Source organism: Ranitomeya variabilis, chromosome 4, assembly GCF_051348905.1.
Source record: "Ranitomeya variabilis isolate aRanVar5 chromosome 4, aRanVar5.hap1, whole genome shotgun sequence".
NCBI lineage: Eukaryota > Metazoa > Chordata > Amphibia > Anura > Dendrobatidae > Ranitomeya > Ranitomeya variabilis.
This window is the reverse complement of record NC_135235.1, coordinates 631,678,531-631,699,666: the sequence shown is the minus strand read 5'-3', so window position 1 is coordinate 631,699,666 and position 21,136 is coordinate 631,678,531. Positions and strand designations below refer to the sequence as shown.

At 41.1% G+C, this 21,136-nt stretch overlaps 2 protein-coding genes across 2 annotated transcripts in view; both read left to right on the top strand.

Moving 5' to 3' along the window:
* The first annotated feature begins 415 nt into the window (after window positions 1-415).
* Window positions 416-21,136, top strand: part of LOC143768146 (uncharacterized) — a 350,260-nt gene continuing 329,539 nt past the window's right edge. Inside the window, exons 1-2 of the mRNA XM_077256834.1 lie at window positions 416-481; window positions 1,347-1,526. Coding sequence (XP_077112949.1) covers window positions 416-481; window positions 1,347-1,526 — 246 coding nt within the window. The remainder of the gene's footprint in view (window positions 482-1,346; window positions 1,527-21,136) is intronic.
* On the top strand, window positions 1,601-19,628 carry LOC143767026 (oocyte zinc finger protein XlCOF7.1-like). The gene is made up of 4 exons (XM_077255046.1): window positions 1,601-1,733; window positions 1,817-1,914; window positions 6,487-6,577; window positions 15,401-19,628. The coding sequence occupies exons 1-4, from the start codon at window positions 1,601-1,603 to the stop codon at window positions 16,318-16,320; spliced, it is 1,242 nt and encodes a 413-aa protein (XP_077111161.1). The 3' UTR covers window positions 16,321-19,628.

Below are 21,136 nucleotides of genomic sequence, written 5' to 3'. Positions count from 1 at the left end.
GAAGCGGTCAGAGGAGTACCTGAGTGTGGTGGAGCTGAACAGAGAGGACGCTGTGATTCCTGACAGGATGATCCAGATACATACTGAAGGATAACAGGGAAAGCACAGGGAAGGTGCAGCAGATAGCTTGTGTAAAGCTCGGAGTGTATGCTGTAATTGTCATAAACGGACTGAGAACAGAAAATAGTAAAGTTACTCGTTTAAAGTTGGTACTGGACTGAGTCTCTGTCTTTGGGCTCGTTCCCATTTGCGAGAAACACGTCCGTGTCTCGCATGTGAAAACCAAGTTCTGGCGCCGGCACTTTGGAGCGGAGCGTGCAGTTCCATGTGTTGCTATGCGGCCGCACGCTCCGCTCTGGAGTGCCGGCTCCAGAACTTGGTTTTCACATGCGAGACACGGACGTGTTTCTTGCAAATGGAAAAGAGCCCTTTGAACAAGTGTCTGGGGAGAAGTCTCATCCACCCAGAGGGAGCTCTGAAGGTGAGAAGAATGAAAGGTATGCTGACAGAAAACTGTGATATTTATGTGAGGGGAGGCCAGGGTGTGATGGAGCAGAATTCTTCAGCCACGACTACCGCCCCGCACCACCCTTATACACACACAGCTCCTCTCCGCACACCTCGTACACACACGGCTCTGCTACATCCACCCTGAACCTTCCTCCTGACCCCACACAGAATCCTCCCCTCATCCAGCACCATGACAACCAGCACAGCAGAGTCCTGCATACACTGAGGCCCCTGATCATGTGACCCCTGACTCCTCCCCTCCTGTGACCTCATCACAGGTCCTGTGCGCACAGAACAGCCATATATGTGGTGTGCGGCTCTGCAGGTGGAGGTAGGTGCTGGAGATTCCCCATTACTGGGCGGGGCAGGGGCAGTAACCCCCTCAGTGCTGAGCCTGTGATAAATCCCTGTATGTGACTATAATGGGACTGTGTGTTATACCGGGGGCAGGACGGGGCCATGACTGTATGTAGTGATCATGTGACGCCGGTAACAGCTCCGGAGGTTTCTTACATGGGATCTTTATGATGTTACATCGTCATCTTCTCCCCATTCAGGTCCCTACAATATCGGATCCTCTCAGTGGAGATCTTCTATATAAGAGAATTCTCCTGAGTGACCCTACAAGGATGGATAGGGACAGGGACAAGATGGTGGAGAGGATATTACACCTCACCCTAGAGATCCTCTTCCGGCTTACTGGAGAGGTGAGAGATTCTGATGACGTCACATTACATCATTCTTATCTATGGGAATAACAGATGGACAGAACTGGAGAGGTGAGGACTCTGGAAATGTCTGTAGTGAGGTTTATTAATGTGTCTCTCCATAACCAGGATTACACAGTAGTGAAGAAGACCTCTAGTGAGCGCTGTCAGGCCCCTGTGTCTGAGGGATGGGGAAGACCCCTGAGCCCAATCACAGAGCCTCCACCTCACCCCCTGATACATGAGGACATCAATGACCAGAAGATCCTAGAACTCACTTACAAGATGATTGAGCTGCTGACTGGAGAGGTGACACTGCTGGGAATGCTGGGACATTATACAGTAACGCTATGGAGGGATAGGGGGGATGACGGTATCATTGTATGTGTCAGGTTCCTATAAGGTGTCAGGATGTCGCCGTCTATTTCTGCATGGAAGAGTGGGAGTATTTAGAAGGACACAAAGATCTGTACAAGGACGTCATGATGGAGGTTCCCCAGCCCCTCACATCACCAGGTAATAGACTGGACTAAATACACATGGCCTATAATTATCTGTATGTAAAGAATGAATTCAGTCCCTGTATGTGTTTCCTCCAGATCTTTCCAGTGAGAGGACAACACCAGAGAGATGTCCCCGTCCTCTTCTTCCACAGGACTGTAAACAAGAAGATCCCAATGTTCCTCAGGATCATCAGGTAGATGGAGAAAAGGTGTCATGAGATCTCCACTGAGATGTATAGAAGGCTGTGAAGGTCTTGTGTTCAGTCTTGCGTGAGGGGGGCACTTTGAAAAGGGTGCAGCATGAGGCATGGATAGTGTGGAGATCATAGTACATAAGTGAGGAAGGTGTGGTAGGTGTAATCCATAAGGTAGGACAGTGTGATGGTTGCTAATTTCTTCAGAACAATGATATTTCTGCAAGGTAAAAAAAACTTAATTTAAATTTTTCTTATTTGGTTGTCAATTATCGGCTAGTATAAATACACATAAGGCCGGGGTCACACTTGCGAGTGCAATGCAAGAAACTGGCGCCTCAATACCCGGCACTGCGGCTGGCGATTCGGGCCGGAGCGTTCAGCTGCAGAGAAATACATGCATCCACACACTCCGTTCCCGAGTGCCGGCGGCAGTGCCAGGTATTGAGGTAAGAGACTGGCACGAGTTTCTCGCATTGCAGTTGCAAGTGGGACACCGACCTTAAAGAATTACTAAACTTTTTTTCTGAGCTTTTTATATTTGTTTTGGGCCCTTTAATTCTGAGCAGATCAGTTGGGGATCCAGTTCTGAGAGCCCAAATAATTGAACAAAACAACTTGTGGCAGGTTGGCTCACTTAGCTGCTCCTCGAGGTAGACACAGGCTCACGTGGGTTAAAGTCTCTGCGTGGTTTATTGTGTCATAAACCACAAAATGGTAACAGAAAAACAGCCTTTCTGGCTCTAAAGGAAACAAAAAGTTAATAAACAGTCTTGCCCAGCACTTCTGGCCAACACATATGGCAGCTCTCTCAGGAGCGTCAGCCTAAGGCTTGCTTGCCTCTACACAACACAGAACACAAAAAAAACTGACTAGACATTTATTTCCCCCCAGCCACTGGAGGTGGAGATATGGTGGGTAGGCTTCCGCTGGAGAAAACACGTATGGCTTTCACATCACACATGAAAGCAACCTACAGTGCCTTATGAAATTATTTGCCCCCCTGGAACTTTTCAACCTTTTCCCACATATCATGCTTCAAACATAAAGATACAAAATGTATATTTTTGGTGAAGAATCAACAAGTGGAACACAATTGTGAAGTTGAATGAAATTTATTGGTTATTTTAAATTTTTGTGGAAATTCAAAACTGAAAAGTGGGGCGTGCAATATTATTCGGCCCCTTTAACTTAATACTTTGTTGCGCCACCTTTTGCTGCGATTACAGCTGCAAGTCGCTTGGGGTATGTCTCTATCAGTTTTATACACCGAGAGACTGAAATTCTTGCCCATTCTTCCTTGGCAAACAGCTCGAGCTCAGTGAGGTTTGATGGAGATCGTTTGTGAACAGCAGTTTTCAGCTCTTTCCACAGATTCTCGATTGGATTGAGGTCTGGACTTTGACTTGGCCGTTCTAACACCTGGATACGTTTATTTGTGAACCATTCCATTGTAGATTTTACTTTATGTTTGGGATCATTGTCTTGTTGGAAGACAAATCTCCCGAGTCCCAGTCTCAGGTCTTTTGCAGACTCCAACAGGTTTTCTTCAAGAATGGTCCTGTATTTGGCTCCATCCATCCTCCCATCAATTTTAACCATCTTCCCTGTCCCTGCTGAAGAAAAGCAGGCCCAAACCATGATGCTGCCACCACCATGTTTGATCGTGGGGATGGTGTGTTCAGGGTGATGAGCTATGTTGCCTTTACGCCAAACATATTGTTTGGAATTGTTGCCAAAAAGTTCGATTTTGGTTTCATCTGACCAGGGCACCTTCTTCCACATGTTTGGTGTCTTCTAGGTGGCTTGTTGCAAACTTTAAACAACACTTTTTATGGATATCTTTGAGAAATGGCTTTTTTCTTGCCATTCTTCCATAAAGGCCAGATTTGTGCAGTGTACGACTGATTGTTGTCCTAGGGACAGACTGTCTCACCTCAGCTGTAGATCTCTGCAGTTCATCCAGAATGATCATGGGCCTCTTGGCTGCATCTCTGATCAGTCTTCTCCTTGTTTGAGATGAAAGTTTAGAGGGATGGCCGGGTCTTGGTAGATTTGTAGTGGTATGATACTCCTTCCATTTCAATATGATCTCTTGCACTGTGCTCCTTGGGATGTTTAAAGTTTTGGAAATCATTTTGTATCCAAATCCAGCTTTACACTTCTCCACAACAGTTTAACGAACCTGCCTGTTGTGTTCCTTAGTCTGTGCTTCAAACAGAACCCAGAGACTATCACAGAGCAGGTGCATTTATACGGAAACTTGATTACACACAGGTGGATTATATTTATCATCATTAGGCATTTAGAACAACATGGGATCCTTCAGAGATCCACAATGAACTTCTGGAGTGAGTTTGCTGCACTGAAAGTAAAGGGGCCGAATAATATTGCACGCCCCACTTTTCAGTTTTTGAATTTCCACAAAAATTTGAAATAACCAATAAATTTTGTTCAACTTCACAATTGTGTTCCACTTGTTGTTGATTCTTCACCAAAAATGTACATTTGGTATCTTTATGTTTGAAGCATGATATGTGGGAAAAGGTTGAAAAGGTACTGCTACATATTTAGGCAGTTAACTGGTTCATGCAGCTTTACACGAACACCCGAGCCTTACACTATGGCTGGTCCAAATAACTAAAGCAATTGTTACCATCCACCTCTCGTGTCTCCCCTTTTCCTCATAGTTTGTAAGCTTGCGAGCAGGGCCCTCATTCCTCCTGGTATCTGTTTTGAACTGTGATTTCTGTTATGCTGTAATGTCTGTTGTCTGTACAAGTCCCCTCTATAAGTTGTAAAGTGCTGCGGAATATGTTGGCGCTATATAAATAAAAATTATTATTATTATTATAAAAGTTCCAGGGGGCAAATACTTTCGCAAGGCACTGTATGTGACACCTATTTCCCCTCATGTACAACACCAGCGACCCTGTCACAAACTCTTAGAGGTGCATCTATCTGGAGCGCACACACAGCTGATGCAGGAGAGAGTCATAGGCTCCTGTCTCCTGGCCTGTGCACTTTTAAACTTTTTTTGAGAAATCGATGGGGTATCGGGACCTAATCTGCTTAGGATTAATAGGCTTAAAAAACATTAGCTATATTAGATATTCCCCAAATAGAACCACTCCAACTATGTATTTTATTCATGAAATTTGTGTGTATGTGCATGTAATGTGCGTGTATTAATATACTCACCTACTGCTGATCTCTCTGGAGTCCAGTACCGTTCTTCGCTGCTTCCCCATGACACCACTGCTGTACAGACTGTCTGGGTCACACTGTGCTCTGCATGATCCAGAAGTGACTTTTTCAATGGAAACCTATGGAGTGTCAGAACAAAGCTCCATAGACTTTAATTGTAAAAGATACTTCAGGTTCACACAGTACAGAGTGAGCCGGCTATTCGCAATTGCGGTGACGTCACTGAGAAGCAAAGAAGAACGTAGTTGGACACTGGAGAAAGCAGCAGTATGTGTATATTAATACACTCACACTACATTACGTGCACATACACACACATTTCATGAATAAAAAACTTAGTAGCAGAGCTTCACAGCCTAATGTTAGATGATAACTACAACTCCCATCATTTCCTTATCGTTATTAAGGACATAATGGAATTTGCAAGTTCATGCCACACAATTTTATATTCCAGAGGCTGACAAGACTTTGAAATTGATTTCTGTACTATGATTGGTGCTATATTCCTGTACTGATGATTATTCTAGTGCTCTATTTATGTACTGACAATGGACCTGGAGATGCATTCATATCTTGATCTGGTGATCTATACTTGTACTGATTGTTGTTCCGGTGCTGTATTCATGGCTTTTCTAGCACTGTATTTATATTCTGCTGGTGATCTATGCATGTCCTGATGTTGGTTCTCATCCTGTATTAATCTTGATTTAGTAATGTTTAATTTATTGATACAAGATCATCGCACACATGAACAACACAAAGACTAAAAATATGACTGTCTGAATGAGGCCCGATATATCAACTGAACAATTGTTTGACTAAAGACCTCATACACTTAAGAAAGCTGTCCGCTGGCAAACTGAGCTCTCTCTTTTGTTTTCAATGAGAGAACTGCTGCTAGATATATCTGCCGACGGTTTATGCCTTAAAGAACAAAAGGATCTGCAGTCTGCAATCTGAAATCGTTATCTCCACTGATGTCATCATTTAGGCACCGATACACATTAAACTGTCAGCAAAACCCCTTGGTATCAGCAGGTTAGGCCGACGTTACTCTGTGTATGGGGGCTTTTACTACCTAATAAAGGGTATGTGCACCCTTAGGGTATGTGCTCACGATGTAATTCAGCCGTTTGCAAATCCATTTTTCAGATGGGTTCCAAGCAGGATCGACGTGAAAAACATCTTGTGCACACACCCTTAGTCTGACTTACCAGTAGGGGTCGTGACTATTTAAATTGCCTAGGGCACCATGAAGGCCACATGCGGTGTCATTTTTGGTCGCTATGTTCATTTACTATTTCTGTTTTTTTAAATCTATTTATACAACTTCTCCATCTGTGACTTTTACAATCTTTGTTTCAGGGTGAAGATCTGCCCCATATTAATACTACAGAGACATATGTGAGGGGTGATGAGTGGTGTAAAGAGGAGATTCCTACAGATAACCGCACAGGTGAGTAGTGACCACTAAATGCAGAGAAGTCACAGATTCTTCTCAGTCACTGGATGAATGTTTTTTTAATGTGGAATTAACAAATAGGGATTTCGCACTAAAACAAAACAAAAAAAACCTTTTCACATTATTTTATATAGTTATCTTTCTGCTTTAGGAAGGAGTCTTCAGTGTTCATAGTTTTGTAGAACAGCGGACACTGTGCTAAGTGGATGTCTCTAACTTACTTTTGACCCTTGTCAGTGTTGGGAATTTGAACTCCGGACCCCAATATGGAAGGCAGAAACATTACTAGTGAGCCGCAGGCTGAACTGTCTCTTATGTACACGATACATTTCTCAGCCTGAAAATCTCAATTTACAATCATAATATTCTAGTAGATAAATGGCGCAATTGTTGTTGGAACGGTGAAAAAATCTCATGATGCAGAACTTTCAATTCTTTTTTGTAAATCGGATACATTTTTAATGAATTTTTCAACATACAACAAAAGATAGCACCCGTCCAAACCACCCTCCCCCTCCTTGTTCCGGACCACGTCATAGCAATTAGCAATTATCTTATTATATTAACCAACATATTGAAGCTGAATACGGCAATCTGTACACTCATGTGCAAATAAACATTATGAAAAATAAGTCCCACGTCTCTAAGATCTATAGCTTTCACCTGAAACAGGAAGGACATTATGAAAACAGATTTTATATACATCACTCCAAGGACCTTAATCAGACATATCTCGCTCGACACAAGTAATAATATTACCCAGCACCCCCAAGTAAGGACAGAATATCCAAACCTTGGTGAATTCTCCAGTGCTCCCATATTTTACAGAATTTATGCAGGGCTCTCCTCTTTTGATATACTCCTTCTTCCAGACGTAGCAGAAGATTAATTTTTTCCATAAATTCCCTAAAGGTAGGTGGCGCCCTGTCCAACCAGTGTGCTGCTATAATTTTCCTGGCTTGATATAACGTTCTTTTAAGTGCCAACCTTACGATTGCATCTTCAGCAACCCCGTCCATAAAGCCCAAGACACAAACCAGAGGACGCATAGGAATCACAACCCCAAACACCATATTTATGTGGTCTATGACTTGCGTCAAGAACTTCCCGATGGAACCACATGACCAAAACATATGTAGCAAATCGGCAGGTCCCAAACAGCATCTTGGACACAAGTCATCCTCTTTTACCCCAATTTTATGCAGGAATTTGGGAGTCTTGTATACCCAATGCAGCAGGTACATCTGTGACAACTTTTTTGCCTCATTAGTGGACAACTGGGGAATCGAGGATATGTCATTTCACTGCTCATGGTCAATCACCCCAACATCCTGCTCCCATTTTTCTTTAAGCTTCAACGGATGCTTATCTATAACCTGGGCAAGGAGTAGTTGATAAAATCTAGAAATTGCACCAGCGACACAACCCTGGTTCTCAGCCATAGAACCCATAATCATTTATTGTTTTCTAAGTGGAGTAAGGGACTTCTGATTATGCCATACGTGTCTCAATTGAAGGTACTGAGAAAAGTACTTATGTGGTAGCTGGAATTCATCTCTTAACTGCTGAAAACTTTTAAAGACACCATCCAACTGAAGTTGATCTATAAATAGGATCCCCGCTTGTCACCAGGAGCTAAAGCCCTCTAACCTGAATATTTCCAGCAACTTTGGGTTTTGCCACATAGGAGTAACTGGAGTAAACCCCTCAATATTAAGGAGTTGCTTAGTCTTTTCCCACGTTTTATTCATAAGGACTATAGTAGGGAGCTTAGTCGTATTTTCCCCCAAATAACCTGCTTCCAAAAATGAGATAACTGGGTTTCCCCCCCGTATACCCCTGGACAATGGAAGCTATAGCACCCTGAAGCAGTTTAAGCTGTTGCAATTGTGAGGCTAGAAAATACAGCCACGGGCCAATCCTCCTTCCCCCTCTGTAATGTGTCGTATTTAATCCGAGCTGTGCCTTTTTTCCAAATTCTCTTACCACAGCTTGAAATTTGTAAAAGTGTTTCAGAGGAATCTACCCTGGGGCGTTATGGATGTCATATAACAGCTGGGGCATAAGAATCATTTTAACCAAATTGACCTGATAATGGTAATTTACACCAGGTGTTGAAGTTTGCTTGGAATTTCATGTATAGCGGATCCAAATTCAAACTTTTTCCCACTTTAAGTCTCGTTTGACTGACGTTGGATGCTTGAGAAAGTTCATCCACTGGCATTAACATAGATTTCTCCCAATTAATTTGAAGCCCTGAAAAATCTCCAAACTGGTTAATTATAGCTATAGCGTTTAACAATGAATCCTCTGTATCCCCAAGAATTACCAAAAGGTCATCTGCATACAATGCCACCGTTTCTTCCACCGATGCACAAAGCCCTTTATCTCCCCACTAGTTCGGAGTTTAATAGCCAGGGGTTCTATCTCCAATGCGAACAGCAGAGGGGACAGTCCTGCCTAGTTCCCCTACACAGCTCAAAAGCCTCTGATGTACAACCATTTATTTTAATTTATGGATTGCAGGATAAAAGCTTGACCCATGAAAATGGGACCGAAACCCATACCCCTCATGACAGACCACAAGCTTTTTCAGCATTGAGTGAGAGTACTGCCCTCCCCCTACATTCTGCGACTGTGCCAGTAGATTAATAAAGAGACGTTGCAAATTTATGGCAGTCGATTTGGCAGGCATGAAGCCAGTCTGGTCACCATGAACTAAGTGAGTAATGACCTTTATGAGTCTCATGACGAGCACTTTGGCCAAAATCTTGACATCAACCCTGCAACAGGGAAATGGGTCTATAGTCTATAGGAATCCATAAGGGTCGGATCTTTCCCCTGCTTAGGCAGCAAGACTATCACCGCTTCAGACATAGATTTAGGAAGACGACCCACACTAAGGGATTCCCAGAATACATCCAGCAAGTTAGGCAACAACACTGAACCTAGCTCTTTATACAATTCAGTTGACAGCCCGTCTGTCCCCGGAGCCTTATTAGCTCGAAATGAGGTTAGAGCTTCCTCCAGTTCCTCCACTGTAAGAGGCGCATCCAATGCCAACCTTTGTTCCTCCGATAACTGTGCAGAGGCAATGAGCTAAGATGGCTATCAATCGCCTCTGTTGTTATAGAGAGTTTGGAAGAATATAATAGTTGATAGAAAAGGAGAAACTGATTAAGAATTTCCTCCGACCCGGTAACTGTGGACCCATCCATTGTCTTAATTGCCGGAATAACAGGAGATCCCTGCTGAGCTCTAGCAACCGTGGCCAACAGATGCCCCGCACCCCCCTCCGTATAGAAATTGTCTGATAAAAAATCTTTTATGTTCGACCTGTTCCAAAAGGTGATTATTTAGTAATTTTTGTGCTCCCACCCATTTATCTCTATGAAACTGAGTTCAGGAATTTACAAACCGCTGTTCTGCCTCATCCACACATCGCTTAACATCAATAGTATGGGCTCTACTCTTAGTTTTAATTCTTGAGATCTCTTTAATCAGAACCCCCCCTTAGAAAGCATTTCATTGCATCCCAAACTATCAGGGGTGATGCCGAGCCAATATTATCTTGAAAAAAGGCCTTCAACTTCCCAGCTAATCCTTCTCTGTCCTTCAATATTGCCAGCCAGTACTGGTTGAGCTTCCATAGTTCTCTCGATGCAGTAGATAGGGGAAGAATATTAAGAACAACCCGTAATGGTGAGTGATCTGACAACTGTCTCGTGAGATATTCCAAAAACTTACATTATTAAAAAATATCGGAACCCAGACAGATTCCATAATACATGGGACCACTCTGCTTCTGATTGCATTGGTTGTACAACACATCCATTTTGAACATGAATCGGCTGTCAGTCAATAAATGGAGACGTGTGTTTTTCATTTGATTTGTAGAGGAAACTTTCCCATTCAAGTGAATGTGTCTGTGAGAAAACTGGTAACACTCAGATGTCATCCGTGTGGTCATCTGAGTGCTGTCCATTCTTCACTGAGCAGTTGACATTAGAGGCTTTGACAAACGAAAAAACTGGATGTCACACAGATTGTAAAAACAGACACCTGGACCAAAAATAGAACCAACATATTGTAACAAAAATTGTATTTTAACTTGCTTAAAAAACAGACAAAAAACTGATATCGTCTGATAGAGGCCCAACTCTATATTCACAATGTGAAGAGCGCACTGTCAGGGGGTTATCTTTGTATACAAAATTAGAGTGCAAACGTGTCCATCAACCCCTTAAGGACGTGCCCATTTTCAGTCCTTAAGACAATGTTTTTTGTTGTTTTTTTTTACTTGTTCCGCTTCACGAGCCATGGTATTTTTATTTTTATGAATTTTGGGGTACATCTAACGTTTTAAGTAACTTTTTTTAACTCTTTATAGGGAGAATTATAGAAAAAAAACACTTCTTTTGGTTTTTGATTTATTTGTGTGCTGCACATATAAGGCGTTACCTTTATTTTGTGGGTCTGCACGATTATGGCGATACTGAGTTTATATATTTCTATTTGTGTTTTGCTACTTTAGTATAATAAATACTGTAAGAAAAAAAATTGTTTTTATGTCGTCATATTCTGAGAGTCAGACACTTTACAATTTTCCATCAGCGGAGATATAGCACAGCTTATATTTTGCATGAGAAGCTGTAGTTTTCAGTGGTGCCATTTCTGGGTGCAAACAACTTTTTGGTAACCTTTTATTTAATTTTGAGACTGTGAGCAAAATCTAACAATTCTGTGGAATTTTTTATTCTTTTGACGTTCTTCATGGAGAGTTAATATTGGTATAATTTTAGAGTACAAGTCAATTGCATAACTTGTGCAACAGATGGGTGTGGGAAATATATTCTGTGTGACGTCCATTGTTTGCAACATTTTCCTCGTGGACCATCAGGCATTGTGTGTTTGGCAGTATGTGGGTGAGGTTATGATAAACAGCCTCAGAAAGTTGAGAAAGAGGAGCTGAGCTTGTGTTGTGCTAGTTCATGAGAAATCAAAACACACAATGTGACCAGTGCTGGGGAAACACTCCCCTTCCCAAAGGATAATGTATGAACATCAAAGCAATGAACAAACAGCCATGAGGGTTTCTGATAGAGGAAAGTTCAATGCTAAAAACACCCTAAAGACCACTTTAGGCTGGTTTCACACGTCTGATATTTCTGGTACTGGAAAAACCAGTATCGGAGATATCAGTGTCCATGTGCAATACTTGCGGCACATTTGGCAACTGTGTGCCGCCCGTGTGCCACATCAGTACCACATGTACGGGCGTCTGAGAAGCAGCTGAACAGTTAGTGCTATTCCCTGGCGCCGGCTGCGGAAGACCGTTACACATCATTCTCCCCTGCTCTTCCGGCGATCAGCGCAAGCTGTGGAGAATGATGAGTTATATTCAATTGATAACAGCGACAGCTGATGGGACTATTACTCCCGTCAGCCTACACCAGCTGCCGCTAAAAACAGTGAGAGCAGGCAGCGGCTGATGGGAGTATTTTTCATCCGCTGCCTATTTGACGCCCATTCCATTGAATCAGTGGTGAACTCACTGAGCTGAAATGCAGTGAACTCAGTTACTTTTTCTCACGGTGCTGAGGTCACCGCAATTCAGCCCACTGCTCACTGATGCTGCGCTTGCAGCAGCTCATTCACTAGTGGTTCTCAGCCTGGATGGTCACATCTTGGCACGGTCCAGGTTGAAAACTATTAATCCTCATTCCAGGCATAGATTACAGTGTGGGACAGAATGATGGACAGGTGAAGGATATGGTTGTTTTTTATTTTTGGTTTATTACAGGAGATGAGGGATTCAATGGAATGGGCGTAAGGTAAGTATAACTGTGTTTATTTTTAGATTAAAATGGAAAAGTGTGTTTTGTTTCAATTTTCCTAAAAAGGCTTTTGTTTATTTACCATATAACTATAGGATTAGTAATGGGTTTGATGTCACCTGACAATGCAAAGGTGACATCAACCCCACAAATATGTACCCCACTTGCCACTGCAACAGGGCAAATGGAAAGAGCTGGGCAAAGCGCCACAATTGGCGGATCTAATAGATGTGCCTTTTCTGGGCAGCTGCTGGGGGTGGGTCAATATCCATGGCCCATTAACAGCCTGAGAATACCAGCCCCCATCTTTCTGCTTCAGCAAGGCTGGTTGTCAAAAATGGGGAGGACCCTATAGTTTATTTAAATGATTTATCTATATAATTAAAAAAATGGGAGTGGGGACCCCTCTGTTCTTGATAACCAGCCTTGATAACGCTGACAGGTGAGTGCTGCAGCCCCCAGTTGTCAGTTTTGCCTGGCTGGTTATCAAAAATACAGGGTGACTCACGCCATTTTTTTAAATTTATTTATAGCACAGGCAGCGGGTGATGAATACTCCCATCAGCCACTGCCTGCTCTCATTATTAGCTGCAACAGGTGTAGACTAATATGAGTAATAGTCCCATCAGCCACCGCCTGCTGTCGCTGTTATCAGTTGAATATAATTCTCATCATTCTTCCCTGTTCGCGCTGATGGCTAGCAGAGCAGGGGAGAATGATGTGAGCGGTCTTCAGCATCCGGCGCCGGAGAACAGTGCTAACTGTACCGCTGCTTCTCAGGCGCCGATACATGGATGACATCCCTGTGTGTCATCCGTGTTCACTTGTGTGGGATGTTTTGCGGCCCGTGCTGCTGGTAAAATTGGACATGCCAACGCATTTTGCCCACGGACACGCAGTCCATGGAAACACACTGACATGTGCGTGCACAGGCCCATTCACTTGAATGGGTCTGCGTCTGTCAGTGTCTCCGGTACATGTGAGAACTGTTACCACTCGTACCAGACACACTGATGTCTGAAAGAGGCCTTAATCTGGAAGTACATGGACATTGTATATGAATGTGAGAAAGTGGCCTTAAGGGAGATTATTTTACAAATAACGGAATTACAGCAAGTCATATATTACAAATACAGAATAATTTTACATCCAGCACTCTCGTCTCATCTGATTAGAGCCGTTTTCTGTTGTTTCTTCTCAATCTTGTCAGACCTTCATGTCGACATCTTCCGGCCACCCCTTGTTTTGTCACACTGATCACTGCAGACCTAAAAATAACAATGTCATATCATATATATTGTATATATACATTTATTTCTTAAATAAAAAATTCCCCACTGTGCTCCTGAACACATATATGTACCCCACCATTAATATGCTATTAGCTACGCACCAATAAAAATGTTAATTGGTAAAATCTGCAGCATGTCTTTTTTTGTATGATTTTTGGAGTTGGAGATCTCGGCACCAAGATCTCGGGAGATGTGATCTCAGCGCTGAGATCTCATCTCCTGAGATCTTGGTGCCGAGATCTCCATCTGCGCATGCAGTCCAGTCCACCGCATAGAAAACCATGTGACTGCGGGGGCCCTGGTCTGTCTCAAGATGTTAGCAGAGCCCCCGCAGCCCCGGACACCCGCAGTGGCACGCCGCACCGCACATTCGAACACCCCTCATCCCAGCCTGCGGCTGGTAAGGTATATCCGCATTATAAGACACCCCCCCAAATTTGGGGGGAAAAAACTGCGTCTTATAATCCGAAAATACGGTATATATTCAGTAGTCTCATTATCTCCTATATAGCAAAGCTCCTTTTCTAATGGAGGAGGCTGATGGACTGGTCTTCTGGTCAGATATAGCTCCATGAGCAGTCATTTTATTTGATATCTAAAAAGAGAGGATTTTATGTAATATGGAGAACGCACTGTGAATAACAAAAATAATGTGAATTCACTATGTAAGAGATGTGCTATGCAAAACAAGAGATCATACTATGTAATAATGGACAGCGCTGTACATACAGGGCGCTATATAGTAAAGGACGGCATCATGCATAACTCGCCAGAATGGTACGTAATATGGGATAGCGATATACATAAGAGGAAACTATGTAATTAAGGACAGGGCTGTATATAACAAGAACATACAGTACACTGTATTATAAGTGACTGTGCTATACATAATAAGGCTACATTCCTTGTGAAGTGTTGGTGTGCTGCCAGGTTTTTCTTTTTGGACAGCACACAGACCAATTGAGTACGTCTGCCTAATCGAATCAGAAATAGATATGCTTTGGGTTGCTCAAATCTCATTATCAGATCTATGATCTTCACGGATATGTGAATGGATCTACATGTGCTGTCCGATGAAAAAATCAGGGAGCAAACGGGAAATTCACAGAAATGTGAGCATGTGGCCTAAGGGAGGTTCTGCAAATAGCCTTAGTCCCTGTCCTGTGCCCTCTCTCCCCACATACATTCATTATAAGTCTTACCAACACAAACCTGGAACAGTAGTTGCGAGTAGCAATATCACTAATAACATCACTCGCCTCACCAAAGAGAAGCAGCTCCAGCCATCACATAGGGGGTGAGTTAATTAAATGTTTAACCAAATAAAGCAGTATAATTTTCAAGTTGATAGTTTTGCATTGTCCCCAAATGATGGTATAAATATCCCAATGGAATTAGCAGAAAAAAGGTTCTGCACTCCTGATATAACTGACTGGTGACAGGCGAAGTGAAACATGAACCTATGGGGAACATGAATCCTACAGACAAGTGAAAAATTGGAATGGCAGAACCTGGAGGCCTAAAGTAATAATCCAATAATCATTGCTTTATGCTCTACTTTCTTAGTCAATTGGTCAATTTATTTGTATTACAATTTTCATAAAAAATGGACAAAATATGTAATATTGATATGATTTTGGTGTAGTAGTATTATTGGAAAATAATAAAATAATTATTATTCTTGACAGATAACTGTACTAGAAGCTCAGTGGGACATCTGATACTTTCAGATTTCGCAACAGATGATCATGGTCTTTCACCAGCTACATATGAAGAACATGCTATTATCCCAGATACACCTCAATCCCTTCCGAGAATAAGTCTTTCATCTGATCATTTTCAACAGGTCATGTCTTTTGCTTCATCAATGACTGATATGCAAAACAAACGTCATAGGAGGACTAATGAACATGAAATAGCTCTTAAAGAGAAAAAAACATTTTCATGCTCAGAATGTGGGAAATGTTTTAATAGGAAAATGAATCTCATTACACATCAGAGAATTCACACAGGGGAAAAGCCATTCTTATGTTCAGAATGTGGGAAATGTTTTAATAGAAAAATGAATCTTGTTACACATCAGAGAATTCACACAGGGGAGAAGTCACTTTCATGTCCAGAATGTGGGAAATATTTTGTACGGAAATCACATCTTGTTATACATCAGAGAATTCACACAGGAGAGAAGCCATATTCATGTTCAGAATGTGGGAAATGTTTTATAGAGAAACCACATCTTATTAGACATAAGAGAACTCACACAGGGGAGAAATTATTTTTATGTAAGGAATGTGGGAAATGTTTTACAGTGAAAGCACATCTTGTTAGACATCAGAGAACTCACACACGGGAGAAGCCATATTCATGTTCAGAATGTGGGAAATGTTTTAATGTGAAATCACATGTCATTGAACATCAGAGAATTCACACAGGGGAGAAGCCATTTTCATGTTCAGAATGTGGGAAATGTTTTACAAAGAAATCAACTCTTGTTGCACATCAGAGAATTCACACAGGGGAGAAGCCATTTTCATGTTCAGTATGTGGGAAACATTTTACAGTGAAAGCAACTCTTGTTGGTCATCTAAGGACACACACAAGAAAGTAGCGACTTTCTTTTTTTATCATTTTATTGAAAACATTTTAGAAAAAAATACAAGTTATACAAAAGTCACACATCTACAAGAAAGATGAAAAACAATTTGGAGCATTAAATGATTACTAGAAAATGCGTACAATTGCCAATGATTGTTAGCGAAAAGCAATTAGTATTCATATAATACAGCTATGTATGAATCATATGCAGTGCTGCTCACCATTATTGGCACCCCTTTTCAGAGACTGTACAATATCTTCAGAAATAAATTAGTAATCCAAAGTAACACAACAATAAAACATTGTTTTTCAACTTACAATTTTATAGAAGAAACAAAATAAACAGCATGTGCAGTAATAAAGGCACCCCTAATTAATACTAGGTTGCACACTCTTTGGAATTGATCACAGCCTCCAAACATTTTTTGTAGCTATCTATAAGCTTCTTGCACTTCTCAGCTGGTATTTTCTCCCACTCTTCCTTTGCAGATTGTTCAAGCTTAATGTTTGCAGCATTATTTTTTCTCAAACGCAGATTTTAGCTCACCCCAAAGATTTTCAATGGGATAGAGGTCAGGACTCATTGATGGCCATTTTAAAATGGTCCTTTTTTTCTTTTGGATGTATACTTTTTGGTTTGTCAAGGTACTATTTGTCAAAAATCATTTGTTCCTTTTAATGTCTATTCTTCATCAATGGTTTCTTCCTTGGCCTTTGCCCATAAGGCTGTGCTTGGTTTAGTGTGCCACGTATGGTACTTGTTGAAACCATAACCCCAGACTGTTCTTGCTTGGTTTTCAGATCATTGGGTGTTTGACGTGGTGTTTTTTCCACCATTCGCACCAACCTTCGAAGATCTCTCTTGTCAATTTTTCTCTTACCACCACGTCCAGGGAGGTTCTTGACTGTTCCAAGCTTGGCAAACTTCTTAATAACATTGCGCACTGCTGAAACTTGGATGCCAAGGTCTTTGGAGATGGCCTCAAACCCTTTGGAAGTGTCTTGTTTGCTAATAATAGCGGTTCTGATGTCCTCAGACAGCTCCTTTGTCTTCACCATGTGGCTTTTTAAAACATTGAATTCATCATTTATTGACTAATTCATGTCCGATGGGCATCGACAATTAATCACAGGTGATTATCATTTGTGATTTACCACAGGTGAATCAAAATGTGTTTCCATACTAATTTAATGTAAAGGGTGCCAATACCAGTGTCACAGCAGCTTTAGGTTTTTCTATTTTCCCTCCCATTGTTTATTGGTTTAAATTATTGTTTATCAATTGCTCTTTTGTATTTAACATGAGTGCACTATGCAAAAAAACTGTTTACCTTGATTCCTTTGTTTCAGGAAATTTTCCACATTATGCACTTAAACTTCACATATTAACATTTACATAAATAAGTTGTCTGATACCTCTCTCTTCTGTTTGATGTGACATCGGCATTGGAGTGATGCTGCTATAGATCAGAAGAGTTGCCACTCAACAACTAGCCTGTCAGTTAACAATTTAAGGACCCCTGATATGCATGCAAATGGCAGCCATTTAGTGTCTTTATTTTTCATATTAAAACAGCAGTGAAAAATAAGTAAATAGCGCACCCAGTGGGTGAAAATCCCATGCGAGTGACAACTGTATTTGACATCTGTATCTGAAATCCGATTAACCCGTTAATGCCGCTGTCAATCACGACAGCGGCATCTAAGTGTTTAAAACACATATCATATGATAAGAAGTAGAAAGAAAAAACACACACGAATGCACACAGAAATCCCGAAAACCCAATTAGCCACTAAAAATGCAGCTTTTGTGATATAACTAAAATACCATCACATAATTGGTGTCACCAGATCCGGAACAACCGGACAATAAAACTGTCTCCATATTTATTGCGTATGGCAAACACCATCAAAAATGTAATAAAAAATACGTAAAAAATTTAGGTTTTTTTCGTCATACTGACAAACAAAAAATGTTATGAACAGCGATCAAAAAGTGTAATGTAAAAAAATATATATGATAGCGTCAACTTGTCCTGCAAAAACAAGCCATAATATTGTTCATTCAGCAACTAAAAGTTTTACAGCTGTCAGAATATGAGATGCAAAAACAAATTAATGTAAAATATTGTTTTTAGTGTGTAAAAGTAACAAAGCATAAAAAAATGTAAATCTGGTATCGCTATAATACTGACCCGAAGAATGAATTGTTCTCTTATACTGCACCGTAAACCAACCAAAAAGATATATTAAAAACAATAACTGAATTTTGCATTTTTGTCCATTCTCTGTCTGAAAAATTGTAACAAAAAGTGTTAAAACAAAAAAAATGTTATGTACCTCAAAATGGTACAAAACAAAAAATCAAATTGTTGGGCAGAAAATAAGCCCTCGGTTTTGTTTGCCAGAAAAATAAAAAAGTTACAGCTTCCAGAATACGTCAACAGAAAAAAAAATTATATATAATTAGATGGTGTTCCGATTCTGACGCATCGGGTATTCTAGAATATGTATGTAGTTTATTTATGAAAATTTAAGAATAATGCAATGAATACACAGGATTTTCCGGGTAAAATATATACATTTTCATTAAATTGTATTGCTCATATAACTTAATACAACTGAACGAAATTATTAAACAGATCATCAAAATATATAAACCATTACATGAATATCTAACTGTATTTAAATAAATCATCGGACGAAAGAAGTAAATCGACACTATAATATATTTGTTAACAATATCAACCCCAAATTTTTTTGTACACCACATTGACTGACTGAATGTGTTCAGTAAACGTGAGTGAACTATGTCGCACTGTGACTGACAGAACTTATTCAGTAAACGTGAGTGAACTATGTCACACTGCAGGGCCGGACTGGCCATCTGGCAATTCTGTCAAATGCCAGAAGGGCCTGTCTGGTCATGGGCTGCTTTGACTGCTACAATGTTAACAGAATCGGTGTTCTTAAGACACTCATACTGTTAAGAGTTGTGACGGAGGTATCATTAGAAAGATTGGTCTTGTAGTAAATCTTGCTTTCCTCAACGCAGGGTAATATTAGTAATATATCCTATGTGGTTCTTGGAGACAGGGACAGCATGGGCCTCTGTGATTTCAAGTGCCAGAGCTGAATTTCAGCCCCAGTCCGTACCTGTCGCACTGTGACTGACAGAACTTATTCAGTAAACGTGACTGAACTACGTGGCACTGTGACTGACAGAACTTATTCAGTAAACGTGAGTGAACTATGTCGCACTGTGACTGACAGAACTTATTCAGTAAATGTGACTGAACTACGTGGCACTGTGACTGACAGAACTTGTCCAGTAAACGTGACTGAACTACACCACACTGTGACTGACATAACTTGTTCAGTAAACGTGACTGAACTACGTGGCACTGTGACTGACAGAACTTATTCAGTAAACGTGAGTGAACTATGTCGCACTGTGACTGACAGAACTTATTCAGTAAATGTGACTGAACTACGTGGCACTGTGACTGACAGAACTTGTCCAGTAAACGTGACTGAACTACATCACACTGTGACTGACATAACTTGTTCAGTAAACGTGACTGAACTACGTGGCACTGTGACTGACAGAACTTGTTCAGTAAACGTGAGTGAACTATGTGACAACCAATCAGCGACGTGGGAATTCCGTTACAGACAAACAGACAGAATTAGATGATTATATAGTAGATTTTTTTAAAACAGCAAAACTTAAATAAATTGTATAAATCTGGTATCAATGTAATCTTGAAGAATAAATTGAAATCCATCTTCTAACTTGCACCTTACAAAAAATGGCATAAAAATAAGAACTATTGTTGTACTGCTGTATATTTGTTTATCCTCCCTCTCAAAAATCGAACTACGGCTCTGTTCTCAGTTATCCTGTGCTCTCCGCTGAGTGCTTACGTTGTGGTCTCTGTGTAAATCCCCAAAACCGCTGTTGAGAAAAAATCCCAACGAAATCACACAATATAATCAGGCAGATGGAGTCACTTTGGACTCCATATGGTCCCTGTTCTGGAGGTGTCCCATCATTTTAGGTATCTTTTACGCACACAAGTGTGAGCAGCCACAGTTCTGTGCCTAAGAAGATGGATACCACTGGAGCAGACACCAAAGTCCTAATGGTAATGGTTGAGACTGTGGTCCCAGCTGTCTTCAGGTCATTGACCAGGACCTCCTGTGTAGTTCTGGGCTGATTCCTGACCTTTCTCAGAATCATCCTTACCACACGAGGTGAGATCTTGCATGGAGCTCCAGACTGAGGAAGATTGACAGCCATCTTGTGTTTCTTCCATTTACTAATAATTGTGCCAACAGTTGTTGCCTTCTCGGCAAGCTGCTTGCCTATTGTCCTGTAGCCCATCCCAGCCGCCTTGTGCAGGTCTACAATTTTGTCCCTGGTGTCCTTAGACAGCTCTTTGGTCTTGGCCATGGTGGAAAGGTTGGAGTGTGATTGATTGAGTGTATGGACAGGTGTCTTTTATTCAAGTAAAGAGTTCAAACAGGTGCAATTAATGCAGGTAATGAGTGCAGAGTAGGAGGGGTTCTTAAACAAAAATTAACAGGTCTGTGAGAGCTAGAATTCTTGCTGGTGGGTAGATGATTAAATACCTATTTCATGCAATAAAATGCAAATTAATTATTTAAAAATCATACAATGTGACTTTCTGGATTTTATTTTTAGATTCTGTCTCTCACAGTTGAAGAGTACCTGCAGTAAAAATTACAGACCTCTCCATTCTTTGTAGGTGGGAAAACTTGCAAAATTGTCAGTGTATCAAATACTGGTTTTCCCCACTGTATAT

What these genes read in the sequence shown, in the direction of transcription:
- LOC143767026 (XM_077255046.1), top strand. Translation starts at nt 1,601, where the DNA reads ATGTGTCAGGTTCCTATAAGGTGTCAGGATGTCGCCGTCTATTTCTGC. An exon ending in CCAGCCCCTCACATCACCAG is followed by an intron (nt 1,734 to 1,816) that starts GTAATAGACTGG and finishes TGTTTCCTCCAG; the next exon opens with ATCTTTCCAGTGAGAGGACA. An exon ending in TCCTACAGATAACCGCACAG is followed by an intron (nt 6,578 to 15,400) that starts GTGAGTAGTGAC and finishes TATTCTTGACAG; the next exon opens with ATAACTGTACTAGAAGCTCA.